General features: G+C 39.1%; 2 protein-coding genes across 5 annotated transcripts in view; one reads left to right on the top strand and one right to left on the bottom strand.

Annotated features, from left to right (window-relative positions):
* LOC136423336 (tyrosine-protein kinase RYK-like) overlaps window positions 1–19,668 on the top strand; it is a 189,224-nt gene that overhangs the window by 140,611 nt on the left and 28,945 nt on the right. The window lies entirely within an intron of this gene.
* Window positions 1,313–19,535, bottom strand: LOC136423335 (putative uncharacterized protein DDB_G0290521). Of its 4 annotated transcripts, XM_066411461.1 has the most exons (9): window positions 19,431–19,535; window positions 13,082–13,202; window positions 12,178–12,240; window positions 8,446–8,547; window positions 7,579–7,811; window positions 6,873–6,983; window positions 5,840–5,896; window positions 2,819–2,982; window positions 1,313–2,161 (listed from the first exon to the last, which is right to left on the bottom strand). In XM_066411461.1, the coding sequence occupies exons 2-8, from the start codon at window positions 13,179–13,181 to the stop codon at window positions 2,833–2,835; spliced, it is 816 nt and encodes a 271-aa protein (XP_066267558.1). In that variant the 5' UTR covers window positions 13,182–13,202; window positions 19,431–19,535; the 3' UTR covers window positions 1,313–2,161; window positions 2,819–2,832. The 4 variants fall into 4 exon arrangements, with proteins under 4 accessions (XP_066267558.1, XP_066267559.1, XP_066267560.1 ...); XM_066411462.1 differs by lacking the exon at window positions 5,840–5,896; XM_066411463.1 differs by lacking the exon at window positions 12,178–12,240.

Here is a 19,668-nt window from a genome sequence, read left to right as displayed (position 1 = left end):
AGGGTTTTATGAATACAAGAGATTGGAATTGGATTGGAAAAGATATTCATGAATACAATGGTTTGAAACTGGGTTAGCATTGATAAGTTTCATTGTATCACTTTTTTTGTTTCGCTTTTCCGTCTCATGGCATATTGAAATCAGTGAAGCTAAATGAAACAATCATAAACAATTGATGTTGGCAAACTGAAGTGATTTTGTCTTGCTTCATCACCTGTACCTTATAAGAGACAGAGTACGAGTATGAGTACACATATAGTGCTAGGTGATACCGTAAAATTCCTATTTACGTACGCACCCCTCCTAACGTACGCACCCCTCCTAACGTACGCACCCCCGATTTGGGGACGATTGCAGGCCTGACTCAGAGAGTTGAGATGTTCAGGGGAAAAACCCTCCTAACGTACGCACCACCTCTCCAGCATGTCTGTGGATATTTAAGAGGTTGACATGATCATCCTTCCGATGATGTTTACCGACTTAAAAGGTTACTGAGAAAATGTTTCTGGGTAGAAAATATCAAACAATTTAGATATATGTATTATTCATTATTAATGATTGTGTGGTAGCAATTTCACACTTCATTTGCATGAAGATGTACCGTACTCTCATGCTGATATGCGATTTTTCCGAGGAAGAACCCCTCCTATAATGTGCGCACCCAACTTTGGTGTCGGCCTGGAGCACCTGCTTGCAACTTGAAAAGTTTTAAAAGTGCGTACGTAAATAGGGATTTTACGGTAGTTGCTTAAGTTAAGGGGTGATACAGAAGCTCTACCTTTCATAAGTTTTATACAGCCAAAAATACTGAGATAGATGCCACTGTGCCAGTCTGGTGCAAATGCCGTCAGGCCGAGGAAAAAAATGTTGTTTTCCATACCTAGTAACCCGACCGACCCTAGCGCCCTTTTTTTGGTCGACCACTGGCAAGAAATATAAAATTTTTGATCTGAATGATGAATCAAAACAGAATTCAAAGTGGTCTTGTTAATCCTCATGTCACAATGTTACCAGATTAATTTGAACAGTTGATATAAAATGTGTAGTAAAATTGTACTTCTGTATAAAATTATGGATCACTTCTGCCGAAATCTTAAAAGGGAAAAGAATAGCATCTCTGCCGACCCACCCTAATTTTTTCCAGGGTCGTAACCGGAAACAAAAGTTTTTCTATAGTCCTCACCTATACCCATTAAGTTATCTGTTTTTTTATGAGCCTTTCCAATTTCTTAGTATAGGCTAATATCTCTAAGTGTGCTTATAATTATATGTACAGTATCTTAAAGTTTAAATGTCAAAACAACACAGACCATTGAAACGTGTTCAATTTTAATCCTTAAAGTTCATTGCCTTCTACATTCCTCCTTTCACTGTTCCGAAGTATGGCGAAACCTCATCCCATGGAACAGAAGACCGTCTGCCACTAATAATCAAACTACAGCCCAATTCATTGCCTTTAAAAACTTCCAATTCATCAAATCATTATTCCATAAAACGTCCTTGCACATTTCATAGTGTTTTTCTCTGACAAAATATTCAGAAAAATAGCAACAAAGAACTCTAAATACAACTCTTCTCTGTTAAGAATAAAAAAAACATAGCTTAAAAAAAGGTCTTAATACTGCTCCAACAGTGTATTGCTTGCCGACCCTTCTGAGAAATAGTTGCCTAATACTTATGTTCTCGTGAACGAGTGAGTAAATTGTAAAAATGCATAGCGCTACTTACAGAACTCGCCTAAAACCTCGATCGTATCCCGGGGAATGCTTGAGAACTAAAAGTAGTGCCCTTAGTCACTCTAAATTCACTACATGATTTTGCTATTGTCTAGAAGAGCCTTGCTCAACGCGTGATTCTTCACGTTCTAGAAGTAAACCCATATTTCTCTTCCGCGTTCCACTTCCATTTTTACATCTACGTCGTTAACTTTTTGAACTGTGCTCTGTGGAAGCCTTAGCGTGTGTTGCCTCTCTGTCGTGTGTTACCACGGTTATGGGCGCCTGGTTTGAGAGTTCTGCTTGGTAGTTTTTTTTCCCAAGGTGAACTGGAGGACATGATTGGTAGCACCGCACGATGTTGTGCACAGGTTTGTTGCCGTGGCAACAGGAAACCCAATGTGGGTCAGCTCATCTCCCTTGACTAACTCTCAACACCCTCGGCCCTGTGGAGGAAAACAAAAGCACGTTGAAATGACAATATATAGAAAACAAAGTGCAGAAAACATTGAAAAGTTATCCTGCAAAACCTAAACAATCACACAGGGCCACACAACCTCTGATATGGACACTATGGAAACCTCAAATGTGATGCGAGAATGCCAAAATGATCACTCACTTTTTGACCGGCCATTTTTCCAGTCTCAACAGTAGCAACATATTTTCCCCCTTTTCCGGTTTACAAACAGTACGGGTAATGATGAAACCACCATCTGTATCATTCTACATAGCCAATTAAGCGCCCTTCGGCGTAACACACCAGCTTTGCAGGCACATGGCACAGCACTGGTTATAGTACACCGAACAACCTGTCAAACCTAACTTTTGCACATTTAGCTTCAACTGTTCTATCCAGTGATGCCCCTACTGTACTGGGTGATAACAAATTCCACTCAACAATTGTTCCAGGTAAAATCAAATTTTTGAACACATCAATCCTAGGTTACTCTCATACTTGAAGGCATGAGTATTTTTTGTTCTTTTTTGACCTGGTATTAGATACTCGTATATCGGTACATCTACCAGTTTGTCCGTCATTCTGTACATCATGTTGATTGCAATGGATAAGATATATTCAAGATGAATAAATAAACAACTAGTACCTGGAAGCACCAGTCTACCAGTGGGGGCCCGGTGGGTGTGACCTGTAGCCATGGTAAGGATGCCTGGGTGGCCGTGACGACGCCCCCAGCAGAGCGCCTGCCATCACCCCAGCGGCCGCCCCGGCGATCATGCCTGTTCCGAAGTCTCCGTTCGGGGCTGGAGGCTGCAGGGGGACAAGTGGTATGGGTTATGTACTGTCTGGTAACACTGTGGACAAAGAAGTCACAGGATAGCCCTACATGTTAGGCCACACAAATAGACGAATTTGAGCCACAAAAACGCATTTCATCATAGGGGGATTTGCTCACAAACTGTCTACATCATCATGCACGTCCGTAAAGAATAGATCGGTGTCAGAGCCTGGTGTCTCGTCACGTGGGTATTCACTTTCTGCACACATGCTGTCAAAAGTTTCCTAATATCGCTATTCAATGTCAGTGGTTATTCCCCTTCCTCACGTAAGTGAAAAACCGAGAAAAACAGCTTATTTTGTACTTCTCTGTCGTAAATCAATTAGATTGTAATCAAACACCTGCGTTCTCCTTTTGGAAATGTCGTGTTCTATTTCTTACGGACGTGTGCGGTGACATGGACAGTTAGTTCAAGTCAAACATCAGAAGTAAATGTCTCAATTTAAATGAAGAAGGCCAAACTGTAGTTTAAAAATTTGAGTGTACATCTCTGACATTGTCTTGGACAAAAAGTTTAATCTGTGTCATGGGTCACAAACTTGCAACATGACATGAACTGTATAGGAGGGGGGATAAGATGCAAGAACCAAAGACTGCAGGAAAGTTCTAAAGCAAACAAAACATAGATTCTGCATCTCCAAGCAGAAACCATGGCATATCCTTATTTCATTACCAAAATCTAAAAACATGACAGATTTTCTACGCAGAGGCATAGAAAGCTTGGCTAGCAACCTAAAGAGAAATTGTAGGATGGATACGACTAGTCACATAATCCAAGAGAGTACAAAAAAAAAGAATAGATGTTGTATTATGGTGCTTCCCTGCTTGTAACGTAGTGCATGCATGCCAACAGCTTACAAGACAGATAAAACCAGAGAATGCGGGTAGCTATCAAGAAATGACAAATATCGAGATTTATATGATAGAGTCGATTCCACATTACCGAGAGGGTGTTTGTTGCCTTTTGTTCTAACATTTGCAAAACCTTTGTAACAATCTAAGGTAGATAAGTGACTGTTTAGAACAATTTCCAACATTCATTTGATGTTCTAAATAGTTTTTGCTGTGTTCAAACATGTTGGACAAATTTCTAACATTACAGATGTTATTTGTATTATTTTCGAAACTGTTGGAAAATAGGTTGATCATTTATTCCTATATGTTCCAACATTATAACAACATGGTATAACTGGGTCAGTGGGATGGGAACAGGGCAATTCACACATCCCTTCAAAGTATAGGGGATTAGGCCTGGGTGCCATGCATAGACACCTCAAGACAAAGGTCTAGACGTGAAATCTAAAAATATACAGAGGCAGACAATAGAGTGTGATTAGCACCTACTTTTATGGGGGCAATAACCCAAATCTACCATTTGAAAAATGATGCAAATTGTTCCAACATGTTCAAACAGTGAAACAATCACATAGATGTTTGAAAATTGTTCTAAATAAAGAGATATTTGTGCAATTACTTTCCAAATAGTTCCAACATATATTTATAAGTTCAAACATGTTCAAACTTTCATTCTTGATTGTTTGAACAATTTAGAACATTTTGACTGGAATAGTCTTTTACCTAAAATTGTTTGAACTCACTAGCAATATTGTCTGAAAACCCTCTCGGTGACATGGAATTGACTCTATCATGCACAATTAAAAAAGCAGAAAGAAAAATGTGTAAGTCCATTGTATACAAGACCTAAATGTAAATGTTTTACTGTTCAGAAAATAGAAACACATCTGCTTCAGGGCATTCAAATCTTACGCAAACAAACACCCACACGACAAGGCTGATATTAACTGTGAAAAGTATACATTTTTCTTAGATTACACTTGCATCTCATGGTGTGGTTTACCTGGCTGTTCTGTTGATTGTCTACAGTATTACCTGGAACCTTACCAAAACAGAGAATGCCAACTGTTGAATATACAGATACTCTTATTCCCACATAACACAGATGAAGAACTAGAAGTATCACAATGGGTGCCCTAGATGTTTGCGTTTACTAAACTATGCAAAGATCTTACCATTGATACAATGTACTGTTGGTTGGTAACCTTACCTTTGGTGACAGTGCGTGTTTGTTACCTTTCCAAGAAAGTACACTTCATTCAAATGTTTAACACAACTTTCACAACATTTCACACCAATAGTTTCAGGCACTGTAACCTGGACACTTTTCAGGCAACCTGGACAAAATGCTAGTGACAAAGTGAATAAGGAAAAACAAAATTCCAAGCCTGTGGAACTGTTTATGGATGACTGTCCAACATTAAGGATAGATGTTTACTTCAATTTAGTTCAAACTTATGTTATAAAGTCATTCTTTCTGGAAAGGACAGACAATGTATGTCCAGAATTTTAAGTTCCAAAACAGAAAAGTACTTCTTAAAGTTGTAAGGTTGCAAATAAAGGCATGATCAAGTTAGGCCATGTTGATTCATTTTATGGATGACATCCTCTGGGAACCCCAAAACTGATGCAAGTGTGAGGAAAATTACAACTTAAGCAAAAATTTGCTTTCATTATGAATCTAAATGGTCATTTTTGTTCTTTCATATCTTCTTCAACTTGTGAATTCTACATGTATGCCATTAATATCCATTTCCCAATTTGTTTGCAATCTATGGCATATATTTCCTTGTTTTGCAGCTTCTTGTACTGTATAATTCATAAAACAGAATTTTTTGGGGGGGAAACAGAAACATAATATCGAATCAACATGGCCTAATTAGAATCAACATGATCACAGCCTGCAACCAAACCGACTTCTATTTGCAGACAATATCCTTAATGCGGGACAGTCCCTAAGGTTGAGCTGATCACCTTGTAGCTGCCTCTGTAAGTCGGCCCTCCACCCCACGCCTGGGTGCCCGATTTTTGCTGAAATCACAATTTGGTGGCTATAATATAAATGTGGTCATGTGTGACAGACAGTAGGAGAGGAGCTGGACTGTTGTTAGACATGGACATAAACAGGAGGAAAAATCACAACAGTGGCTGGTGAACGGAACATGTGTTAAAGAAAGGTTGAAGTCTACTTCAAGGAAAACAAGAAGCGCTATACACAGACAGTCATCCACATTAAGAGATACATTTGTACTTCTCACCATACCAGTCTTTCATTCACACAACACAGATAGGAGTTATAACATACTAAACTTATGCGCAGTACTGAGAAGTTCTACTTTTATCAGTTTGTGAGGTGGAAGTTTGGACACTTTACAGATCAGAACATTCCTGCCCTCTAGGAAGAGATGGGAGTTATGACTGTGAGTGTAGAACTTTTCTTCAGTTTTCTTCTTTTAGTTATGTCTTGTACAATGTGTAATGTAGGACCCTCTCCGTCAACAGACACTCTCCTTCAAAGCAGCATATCTGCACACCACAGGCTGAACTGGGCTCAGGGTTTGAACAGTCGCACATCTGGTAAATGGCGGAAATAGCACAATTTTCAAATGGAGAAGATGACAGCAATCTGAATTTTGTGTGAAACATTCCTTTTTTTGGTTGTACACGCACAAAATGGTAACTCCTTTTTATCTTTCCTGTCATTTTGCGGATGACGAAAAACATAGCTTTTTCTTGATATGTCAATTTTCAAAAAAAGACGTGCCATTCAAGGAAGTCGAGTTTTCAAAATCCAATTGCTTGAGTAACAGTTTTTTGCATAGTTTGTTTCTTTGATTGTTTGTCCATTAACAGAAATGGAAATGATGTTCAATCTACACCAAATGTGAGCTGTTTTATCAGTCTTTCATGAGATAGAACGCCTGCATATTTGTTTCTTTTGGAAAAGGATGACAGTGGCATCGTTCAGACCCTGCGCCCAGGAAGAAGCTCCCCCTAGCAGCCCTACCTGAGAAGGCACGACGTAGACCGTCCTCTGCGGCTGCTGCACCACTGTGGTGTTGTGCACCACCTGCTGACCATACAGGTGGGCGGCGGAGGGGTAGGAGTGCATCGTCGGCTGGGGTGAAACAAAACATGAACAACAGGCTATTAGCTAGCATGGCGTGAAGGCGTCTTCTGGAAGTCCTACACTAAGAAAATTAGATGCCCTCCTTTTTCAGGAGATACCCAGAGGACACCCTGTTCATCTGTTCCCCCACATACAGACAGGTTTGCTTTTTCCTCAGGCCATGATCATTTGATTATGTGGATGACATCCTCTACGGACCCCAAAACTGATGGGAAAAAAAGTTGCCTTCATCTACGTGGTCAGGAATGATAAACAAAACTTAACACACAGGCATCCTACGACATAAGTATCCATTTTCCGAAATATTTTTTTGGTGCAATTTCCAGCATGCATTATCTCATTTTGCAGCTGCTTTTTAAAATTCATAGTAGGGTCGAAAACTTTTTTTGGAAACGGAAGAAATTTGATGCGTGCACAGATGTCATCCATATAATCAAATCAATATGGCTTATCCCTGACACTGGGACATTGATGAAAATTGATTTACATGCAAAGCTTCTGGCTAATGGTTAATCCATGGACTGATAAAGCCCACTGGGGAGGTCTATCTAAGATAGCAATAATGAGTGAACATGTTTCTCACCTGCATATGTTGGTAGGAGGGCTGGTGCGTTGGAGCAAAACCTGTCATGGCATTGCCGGGACTGGCATAGGGGCTAGGGGCCGGGGCAGGGTTTAAGGAGGGGGTGGGGGTGGCAGTGGGGGTAGGGGTTGGGGTAGGATTGGGGGTTGGGTAGCCAGTCGGAGGCCCTGTCGACCCCGTGGGGGTGGGGACCATGGGTGCTGGCTTGTACACGGCACCAGCTGTGGTGTACGCTGTGTAGGGCAGAAACAAACAAACAATAAACAAAAACAGCACAGAAATTATGCAGTTATGAAAAACAAAGCGACAGTAACTTTCTCCCTGCACCATTATAAATTTGGTGCCAAAACATTACCTCGGCAGGTAGAAGTTTTACTAGATTTTACCAAAGCTTTCGACAAAGTCCCACATAGCAGACTTATCTCAAAACTGGAGTACTATGGAATTCAAGGCACTACACTAAATTTGTTATTCTAAGGCTTTCGTGACCAACAGCAGACGTAAGTAAGAAGGGAAGGCCTAAGTTCCAGTAAGAGTACTAGTAGCATCGGGGGTTCCAAGCATCGGGGGTTCCACATGGAACCATTCTGGGACCATTACTCTTCCTATTGTACATTGCCATGACTTCACTAGAAAGCTTGCAGTCAGATGTGCAAAAATCACTCGTGACGAGTCTTTCAGCGTTATATAAGCCGCTGCTGTTGGACTGCGTGGCTGCGAATCTGGTGTGTTACGCGCAAGAATGGTTATACCAGCTATATAGATACAGACAGAAGGTTAATCATAAGATGGCTTGTAGCAAAGCACTCAGCCACCATACGAATTTTAGCCAAATAATGTAAGACTTTTCATGGTACTTATACTCACCACTGGAGGCAGAGTAGTATGCTGATGGCATCATGGGGCTGGCGTATGCGTTAGGCCTGGGGACGTAGGACGGCTGGGTGCTGATAGGGGGGTACATCATCGCTGGTGCAACACAGAGGGATACAACCATTGCAACGTACACAAGTTATACTGAGGAACACAGTACATTATTTTGACGAAACATGTAACCTTTTACACTCAACGAAAAAGCCTGCTACTTTTGGGGAGCTTTCAAGTAATGCAGTAGTAGAAGGGAAGGCCTAAGTTCCGGTTAGAGTAGAGTTGGGGTTCCACAAGGAACCATTCTGGGACCATTACTCTTCCTATTGTACATCAAAGACTAGATAGCTTTAAAGTAATGCCAATCTCGTCTTGGAGTTCTCTTGTCACGTGACTGATGTTTACAAATGTTTGTTACACATGACAATTACACTTACTATTCAGGACCTTTCATCTTTTGTCATATTTTACGATGTCTAAATTTGATTTGTCTTGTACAGTTTTGTGTGTATTCTATTTCCTTTTTTGTTGTTGTACCAATCCAATTCAGACAGTTACATTTGAAATGTTGATCAATAGAATTGGGATGTTTGATCAATCAATTGATATGTTTCAAAGTAACATATCTGGAGAACATTTTGACAAGTCAGTTGTAGTATAGACATGAAGACTGTACTAATATCATTGGGGGGAGGGCAAATTGATTAGCAATATAATACAGCTGCAACTTTCCAATGTAGCGGTTCTAACTCTTTGTAGAATCTGTTGTCTCCAATTTTTGGAACAAATTTCTTTATGCTCCTTATAATTATTTAAAGTGTTTTTGTTTTGTAGAATTCAGTTACAGAATCTGTTCATAGAGAAGTCTATGAATGATAATGCAACAGGTATAACCAGTAGCAGCTATAGAATTGTGCTTGTGTTTGGCATTCAGTACCGCCATTTCAGCACATAGACGGTACACATGAAATATCATTTTCCACCTAACATGTAGCATGGTATCTACTACAAGTAATAGATTTTTTTATTGTTAATATGAGTTATACATTTAGAGAGACAATTCCACATTGTGTTTTTTTCATTTCTGTATAGCAAAGGATAGCAGGGGTAAACTTTTGTTCAAATATCAAATCACACAATACAAATTTTTAAATTGAAGCTTGTTATGTGTTGACATTGCCATCCTACAATTTACCAATAGCAATGATCAACAGTAACTATACACTCCAATCCCTTATCATAACACACAAGCTACAAAAGTACAAACTGTTATAAGCAAGGGAGCAAAGCTCAATGGCTTCATACTGTGAGTAAAGCAAACAGTGCAAGTGCAAACTATGCAAGAAAAAAACTGCACCCATTATCAATGAGCACATAATAAAAACTATGATATGCAACCATTGTATGAAGAATAGTGCACAAAACCCTGTTTATTCTTAAAAGTGGCTGTTCGCCCATGGCCTTTTCATTTTCCATTTTTTGGTATTCATAAGTTCATGCCTGTTGAAAGCATCAGATGAAAAAGGTTTAATTTTGTCATCATAACCTCAGGCAAATGACTGTTAGAGTCGATTCCACATTACCGAGAGGGTGTTTGTTGCCTTTTGTTCTAACATTTGCAAAACCTTTGTAACAATCTAAGGTAGATAAGTGACTGTTTAGAACAATTTCCAACATTCATTTGATGTTCTAAATAGTTTTTGCTGTGTTCAAACATGTTGGACAAATTTCTAACATTACAGATGTTATTTGTATTATTTTCGAAACTGTTGGAAAATAGGTTGATCATTTATTCCTATATGTTCCAACATTATAACAACATGGTATAACTGGGTCAGTGGGATGGGAACAGGGCAATTCACACATCCCTTCAAAGTATAGGGGATTAGGCCTGGGTGCCATGCATAGACACCTCAAGACAAAGGTCTAGACGTGAAATCTAAAAATATACAGAGGCAGACAATAGAGTGTGATTAGCACCTACTTTTATGGGGGCAATAACCCAAATCTACCATTTGAAAAATGATGCAAATTGTTCCAACATGTTCAAACAGTGAAACAATCACATAGATGTTTGAAAATTGTTCTAAATAAAGAGATATTTGTGCAATTACTTTCCAAATAGTTCCAACATATATTTATAAGTTCAAACATGTTCAAACTTTCATTCTTGATTGTTTGAACAATTTAGAACATTTTGACTGGAATAGTCTTTTACCTAAAATTGTTTGAACTCACTAGCAATATTGTCTGAAAACCCTCTCGGTGACATGGAATTGACTCTATGTGTATTGAGAAAATGGAAATATCATATCTATATCAGTATATGTACTAAAAGCTAAACTGCTATCAAGTGCCTCACACCGCTGTCTTTATTACAGCAAGCAAAACGCGCTGTGTGTCTTTCCTAGTGCAGGTGCATTTGCAAAAGAAGCACACCAGGCAACCTACACTCAGTTTAACTATCAGGAGCGTTCCCGCCAGAGGGGCTTCTTTACAAATTGGACCCTACCATCTCCAATTGTATGTAGAGGGTTGGACAAGTTTTAAAAATTCACTTGCCCTGTAAGACAAGTACATCAAAAATCTACTGGCCCAAACTAGCTTTTCACTGGCCTGAAATTCAAATGGTGACATATTTGTATGCATTTTTACTTTCAGCAAGGAAATACTTTTTATTTTCAGTAAAAAATCTCTCTGCAGCATTGTCTAGTTTCTACTACTTTTCTCTAAACGTTAAATCACGGTCACTTTCAATCACTTCCAAAGTGTCAAAATTGTCAATCTGAAAACATCTTTGGAAAGCTGACACCTTCCATCATCTCACTGGCGAGTTTGTTTGGTCAGATGTAGTCGTTAACACAAGTTAGAAAGCAATTTGTCGGGAAATGGCTGATACTAGTTTCAATGCGATTCACGTGATTCGATTGGTCGGGGTGATTGTGCTGGGATGGCATATCATCAACCGTTATTTGGAAGGCCAGTGCTGGCTAGGCTAGCTTTACAGGGTTCTGACAAGCTTCTGGGATTGGTCAGTCGGGCGAGCTGCTAGGAGCACAATTTGGTCAGGCTAGTGGACCAATATCTACCCATGGAAAAATCTTACACAAAATCACACTGGCCCGATCAGGCTAGTAGGGTAGGGCATGCACTTGCCCAATTGACACTTTCAGTTGCTCCGAGCAATCGGGCCAATGGACATGTCCAACCCTGTATGTAAGGACACTGCTGTTGTGCCAGTTCTAACCATGGTGTACGTATGGTGTACTTGGTTTGGGACAAGGCTTGATTCATCCTGTAGCAATGCAGCCCAGTTTTGACAAACTTGCCTTTTTAACCAAGTGGTGCTCATTCTAGTAGCCAGACTTTTGGCTGCCTTCCTCATACGACTGAGGTAAAGTATCTAGGACATGTCTGTATCTAACTACAGTACTAAACCCCCAGATCTAACTATTCATCACAAAACTGGCTTCAGTTTGGGCCACAATTTTTTGTGTGTGACCTTCTTTGTAACTTCACTCTGGCACTCTGGGATGTAACTGTCAAGACAAGCTCTATGTGTTTGGCATATCCTCAGAAAATGTCCTGCAGTTTTTCTGTGAGTTGCTAGGGGGCCTGTCTGGCGAGAAGGCTATCACCACCTTTTAGCGGCCATGCAGTGGTGACGGGCAGAATTGCAAAGCTGATGCGCCTCACGCCCTAAGTAGAGAGGGTTCAAGAATTCAAGTTCACCTTGTCCTTTGTCATTGTAGTAGTAGTAGATTGGCACGTAATTCCATCTACTGGTCTCATCTTCTGCATTGTGAGACATGGAGGAAATGTTGAGTTCTCCCACTAACCTCTCACAGTCAGAGTTTGGCCCTCTACCTAACTACTTCTAGCTGCAACAGTGGCGTTTTAGATACAGAACTCGAAACAGCAATCCTCATAAAAAAGAACTTTAGGAGACTTTGAGAAAAGCTGACAAATAGATGCATCTTCGTAGGGTTTCAAAGAATTCATACGGAACTGCATAGTGTGGTACATGTACTTTAGTTTGCTTTGGTATTGCTGCATACATGTAACATACCATGTCAAGAGTAAGATCTAGTAGTATCATTGTAACCAAACTGCACACCCAAAAATTCTATGGACCAAACCTCTACAAAATTGGCATATAATAATAACAAGATACAACACCAGGGTTGATACTAACACTTGGCAAACGTAACACACAAAAACAATGTTCCTTGTACAAAGTCTTAACCCTTCTTCTAACATGAGGAAAAAATGGGACATATCACAATTTCTGGCTAGCAATCCTGTCTTTCTAATGAAGATGACTCTTTTTTTGCATGTGACTTTAAAACATTTGGCCTTACCTGTATTGAGTACAAGTACCATAAAGTGTTCATCATAAAACTGTTTTTAAGGATAGCTGATATGGGTATTTGTGATGAAAATACATGTTACAGTTCCATTCTTCTTACAATTAAATCTAATTTGGGATCTAGGTTGTCAACATTAGCTATAGTGATAGCCAAAAATGTTGGGTACGTCCCATTTTCTAGATGCTAGAAGGAAGGCCTTGCTTTGTACAACATAATTAACCCAGACAGATGAAGCTCGGTGCTCCAGTGTCGGGTGGTGAACTCACGTGCTGGGGTTGGGTACAGCATGGCTCCCTGGGGTGGGGGAGGGGGGCCCATGTGTCCCATGGAATTCATGTACATCTTGTCATAGGTGGGGGTATTCATCACACGGCTAGCATGGGCAATCTGAAAAAAAGAGCAACATGGAAAATGTGAGATTTTGAAACATCTACAACGTTTATGAAGATTTTAAGACAATTCTATCTCAACAACTGGATAACATTCAGAGATTATAATTACGTCTGGACGTTTCAAGTAACATCCATCACTCTTCTTCAGCGTCACTAGAATGAACTGGCAGAATAAATCATTTTCAACTTTAACATGGTCAACCAGTTTTTCCAGTTAGATGTACAAAGTATAGATTTGTTCTACCAGTTCATTCTAGTGACCCTGAAGAAGAAGAGTGATGGATGTCACTCGAAACCAGAAGTATTCTCCAAATCTTATCCAGTTGTAGAGATTGAATTGTCTTTGAATATCAACTTCTTTTGTCCAAGCATGTTACAAATAATATATCTAAAACAAGTACAGTATGCCAGTTGATTATACATCCGTAGTACCCAGGGCCACTCATAATATGTACAGTATATTCCAGATATGGCCATGGGCTATTCCAAAGAGAGAAAGACAATAGGGGACAAACAAATGGGGGGGGGGGGTTACAATGTGTCTCCAACAATTTGCAGTTTTTGTCTTGAAGTTTTGCAAGCCCTTTATTTTTCTGTAACAGCCAAAATTCTGTAATTTAGAAAAATTAGAATCTACATAATCTAGCATGATAAAAAGGGATATGGGTGTCTCCCATACACACACATGTAGGGAAAAGATGATTTTGCACCTAAACCGACCTTGGCATTCTCCCAACAATATCCTTATCAGCACCAAATGGGCCAGTTCAACTCTTATCTCACTTTAACTGCCAACTAGTAGTAAGAGATCGAGATAGTGCCAGTTGCCAGACTGCTAAAGCCGTACACTTGTCTATCTATGATTTTGAGTGCCTCATATATATTGATATACAATATACAACTTAAAGTCTGTCTATATCTCATTGTTTGGTTAAACTTCCCGAGATACTTGTTTAATGTGAGCTCACTGTCAAATATACAAATTAGATGACTATATGCAAACATTAGATCCTGTCACCACAGTTAAAAATACAACCACCAAAATACTACCAGCCAATTCCAATCTGTGATTTGTGCTATTCTATAACGTGTAAGCTAACTATCTGATGCACAGGCAGTATATGTATATACAGTAATAGCAGACACTATAAATCCATAAAGACTGTAAATCTGGAAAAAGTTGATTAACAAAATGAATTAAGGTTTACTATGAATATAGTATGATGTAACGTTACTAACAAAAGGTTATCAATATCTAGTTACACAGGTTTGTATAAAGGTTTCATTCACTTGAATTCAATTTGGGCAAGCTGTTATTACATTAGTACAAAAGATGTTTTTCTTTAGTTATTGGTATAATTCTCCATCATGATGAAACATCACCAGTATAACCTCCTTGGTATCAGATAATGTTTACGTCTTCCCGAAAAGACTTTCTTGAAATTTTCTGGATTCAGAGTGTCTTTCTTGATTTATTTTGTCACATGCTTTATGAAAATAAAGCAAAATCTAGTATGCATATTGCCGGTAAGTGCCCAGGTAATCTCTGGTCACTGACCGGGCTGTTGACCATGGACCACATGTCTGACCAAGGCCGGCCTTGAACCAACCCCATATATCACACCACACATGACATTTCTGGGTGTCCATGTGCCCTTCTTCCTGACAATGTGTGGTTGGAGAGCTTTTCTGGTTCAAAAATTAGAACCAATCTATCTATATTCATTGATCAAATTAGCCTTTGTGGCAGATACTTAACAAAAAGTCAGCAAGGTGTATTGCACTTCAACATTGTTGAGTTATATCAACTTATGACAACATTCTCCATATTTGATGTTCCAGTCACAATTGCAGCTAATTCTGAACATATGCACGCTACAGTATCTTATTCTCAAAATTCTGGAATTGTAACCAAAGCTAGGAATTACTGTAAATGCTAAAGCGCTAAAGGGAAAATGGAGAGTTCGCTGTGGTTTTAAGTCCGCAGCAGTGTTATAGTCACATACTGCTACAGTATTGGGCAAAAATCGTTGCAGTGGTTTTAAATTCACGGTGAAACAGTTGCAGCTAAAATCGCGAACATAAAACCACCGCGAACATTTAGCATTTACAGTAATATATCTAACTAAAGCCATATATAAAGATTTGTTTTTGTGGTGTGAGTATGCTACTGTAATTTCAACTCTCAGAACTTGCAGTAAAAGCAGAAAGGTCACGATGAATTATCTGTCATATGAATTATGCAAGCTGAGGTAAAGAATATCAATTTGACATTCTGGCCAATTCTCAATAATGAGATCTTGTTGATCTTTACTTATGTGACCTTTTCTTCATGCAAATGGTAACACTAATGCTAGTTTCTTATTTCTCAACTGCAGTGTCAACCTTTTTAATATAAGGTAGTCGAGAGAGCCAGAGGAAAGATAAAGAATTCCTATTAAAAGATACCACTTTGCAATTTGTAATTTGAACAACACAAAAACACTCATATTTCTGAAAGCATCACCTCAAAATAAAAGAATTTCTATCAAAACGCATATCTTGGTAGGTAGGTAAAAATTTAGTCCCATAGTATTTTTGAGGCCATAGGGTTGCATTTGTTATCCACTATGTCTGGTACATTTTTGTACTGAACTTTTGTATTCCTTTTCTGCAAGCAACTCAAGATATTTCAACTGAAAGTTCAAGTCGCCCTTCTATCCTCAAATATTTTGCATAAACTACTGTAATTCCCAGTCTTTTATAACACAGTGGCACTACAGCCTATAGGGGTGATCTAGTATAAGTTCTGTCTAAAACCATAATCTCCTTGATTCAGAAGTGTAAAATCTCTGGAGTGCTTTTTTAACCTCCCAAGTGGGACAACGAAAGAACACAAAATCCTCTGCTATAATCCAGGTTTACTCTACTAGGTGTGGGGACCCGCCAAACAGGTATCATCACAGCCCGGGGGCAAACCGTTTTGTAAGTGCCGATTTCTGTAGCGATCTCAACTGTTTTTATTGGGAAAGAAAGGAACCATTCAGAGTGGAAAATTTGAACAAAGAATCGCGGAACATAATTCATAATTCGCAACATTTTGTCTCCAGAACTAGTTGAGTACAACAATGTACCAGGTGAATCTATTTTTGTATCTATCCAAGAAGTAGGATCTTTCCAGAAGAAATGACAACCTTCTTAAATGTTATCCCAAAACTGAAAACCTACAGGCATATCTGTATTTTTCTGTCCTTGCAACCATACTGTACACACCTTCAAAATCTATACTGTTTGGCATTTGCTTAGAACTGCATGGTACAGATGCAATATTTCTTGAATACAATAGTTTTTACCCCCAGGCTCTAATTTTGACGACACTTAAATCAAACACTTTATTACGGATAGTGCACATGCAAAAATGTGCATCTTTATTGTTACTTGTGGCCCTCATATATTCTAACTATAGCCAGCGGAGGGATCGATACAGCATAATAACTAGCACTCCTGAACCCTTGATCGATATCCGGCCAATCTATTCTGCCCGTACTGCTACGACATTACAAGCACTGCAGAATCACCCGCTATCGGGAAAGAATTTAGGGGTTCATGATTGTGTATTGTATCCTGTGAGAGATACGCAATATCAATAATTGTATCTGCACACGTACAGCTATAACAGGTGGTGGTCTGAAATTACAATGGAAATGCCTGCTGGTAGCCATAAGTTGGAGCTTAAACATTCAGCCAATAAGGAAAGAATTGCTACGGTCTCTTGATGAGAACTAAAAAGAAAACCTGCTAGAAAACAATGTTCAAAAGCCAGCCCAATGTTTTTGTTATGATGTTGAAAAAAGTAACAGATTTGGGACATTTTAGTCAAATTTCTGTTCAAATGACATAACATAATGCATGCATTTTGAATTCTACAAACCAGTATGGCAGTGTCTTGTTATGACTACGATGATGACACCATTAAACCATTCGTTACGGAAAATATTACAAAAGCAACAGATATTTTGAAATATACCCAATGCATACATTTCAAATTCTACAAACCAGTGTGGCAGTGCCTTGTTTTGACTACGATGATGACACCATTCTTTACGGAGAGTCCTAAATGTGGACAAAATGGCGTGCATAACAGACTCTCCTCATTCAAATCATCCTCCAGATTAGATGTCTGAAAATGAGAACCCTACCAAACACTGAAACAGGTGTGTGATATTGGACAGTTCACAAATTCACAAATGAACGTACATTCTCAATAGAGTGAGAACCTAACAACAAAGAAGATATGAGAATTCCAGGTGTGTTGATATTGGAATAATGTGGTGGAATTTTTTCTCTATGAGTAACCCATCATAATAGCATTTTCATACAGGATGCTTATTTCAAAGAATGTGGCAATCACAACTCAAAAAAGACTAGCAACTGTAAGGTACAAAGTATCTTACAAATATCTACACTGCACTTTACAATCTGTAACATTAAGCGAAGAGCCACCCAGATCTTTTTTTGTACTGAACTACGTTGCTTCACATCTGTGAAAGTAGAAGTATAAACCATAACATAAGTAATATCCCTGTTCTAATCTAACTGTGCTGTATGACCTCATATCTTCCCGGTATCACACAGACTTTACAAATAAGCGCTATCATCAATAGCTCCTGATTATGTTTCCTACCACTGTAGTGTAGCATAGCTTTGGGGCGAAATGTTATCACCTGAAACCAGGTAAAGCACATCTTTTACACTGTTATAACTAACCACATATACCTACCATTGGACCATGATATAGCTTTATGGTGACTCATGTCACACTCTCGCAAATACCAGGGGACGCAGAGGTCTAATCTACCATCAGGGCACTTAATTGCCTAACCAGAGATAGAGGCCTGAATTTGCCACCGGGTGACCTTAAAATAATCAAATCAATACCGTAGACATGTTTGCGACATGGCGAAAAGATGCGGGGTCAACATACCGGTCAGCGGACATTGAATTTACGGGCAAATTTAGATGTCTACGAGATTACCGACTCCAGAATTCCTCCATCTGTAACTAACAATGAGACAGTTGTACGAGACTGAGACTTTATTTATTTTCATACGGTGGGGATACCATATATAACTTTAATCTATATATAGCAGTCAATAAACACTGGCAAGCAGAGTTTGTTGATACGTAACCTTTGTTTGATCATTACACTACTAAGCAAACGAATGCTTGTAAAGGTACAACCGAAACACATCATAAATGAATCCTTAGAAAGGTGTTAATTCTTTTCTATTACCTATTAACAACAAATGAAGATCCCTAGGCAGTTTTCACACCTTTTCTACAGCATCTAGCCGTTTGGCACTCCAACACGGCAAGGTGAGAAATTTATCCCCATAGAATATAAATTGGTGGTAAAATCACCACTATACTATTGATTATGAAGTCAATAGGAAGTATATATGAACTCTCAAAAATGGCTATGAGGGTCTTACCTATGATAAGGGACATGTGAGCAAATACAAGACAAAGAAGGCCACAAAAAGACCAACTGGATGCAAAAATGATCGGACGCAGCTCCAAGTTTTTTTGCACAACAAAAGAAATCTAGTCACACAGATTTCTGTACGCATACTATTCTAAGGTGTACCAAATGTATTTTCCTAGAGAATTGTTGCATGGTTGAAAGATGTAGCAAAACGCTCAGAAACCTTGGTGTAGCAATTCTTCTGCAAGATTTACGGGTATGAATGGTGATTTTTGAGGAAGATTTGAATTGTGCGAATGAAATTGTACGGGTAATAATAACGTACATCTGCCAACACCCAAAAATGTTCAATCACCAAAAGCTTTTAGAAAATCACATAATTCTCGGCATGGCTTTACTACAATGCCTCAATGGGAATCGGCGCCATTGTGTCCAACATTCTCAGAAAACAAAACTGTAGAATCAACAAATAACGGCGGTTCGGGTAGCAGGGAGACTTAAAACCCAAGTCGAAAATGGGTATCAAATTTTTAGGTGAATAGGACCAAAAATCGCCCGCTGAAATTCTATCTGCGGCCATTTTTCTTGGCGTGCCCCAACTTTCACTTTTCTAAGAGCTATTCCAGACGTTCTGGCGGACAGAGTGCGGGTCTAACGTGTTTGTATCCTTCCAGGCATTTCGAATTTCCCACGAAAGGAAATTGTGCGCCTAAAACAAGCGAGGAAAGGCTGTATGAGAAAGGGAAAAGCGGGACTTACATGAGTTGAACGGCACCGCCGGAAGGACTAATGGCTTTTCTGCGCAGATCACGCCCAGATAGGACGTCCTTGCGCAGGTTTCACTTTGCGCAGGCGCGAATTAAGCTATAAATAGTAAATTATTTGAGAACAGTGGATTTGCTGATTGATTCGAGTACAAAAGACAAATAAATGCATGATTCTTGAAATATAGAATAAAAGTAATAATACAATAATTTTTCCTTTTAATTTTCTTTGT

This window comes from Branchiostoma lanceolatum, chromosome 17 (assembly GCF_035083965.1).
Source record: "Branchiostoma lanceolatum isolate klBraLanc5 chromosome 17, klBraLanc5.hap2, whole genome shotgun sequence".
In the NCBI taxonomy this organism is placed as follows: domain Eukaryota; kingdom Metazoa; phylum Chordata; class Leptocardii; order Amphioxiformes; family Branchiostomatidae; genus Branchiostoma; species Branchiostoma lanceolatum.
The sequence above is the reverse complement of the archived record's forward strand: the minus strand, read 5'-3'. Positions and strand labels throughout refer to the sequence as shown.

Bases quoted from the DNA above. Each gene is read 5' to 3' on its own strand.
- LOC136423335 (XM_066411461.1), bottom strand. From the start codon at position 13,181: ATGAATACCCCCACCTATGACAAGATGTACATGAATTCCATGGGACAC. The intron at 8,548-12,177 runs GTGAACTTGAAT...GTGTTGCACCAG, and splicing joins CTACAATGACAAAGGACAAG to CGATGATGTACCCCCCTATC. The intron at 6,984-7,578 runs GTGAGAAACATG...GTTTCACCCCAG, and splicing joins CCTCCTACCAACATATGCAG to CCGACGATGCACTCCTACCC.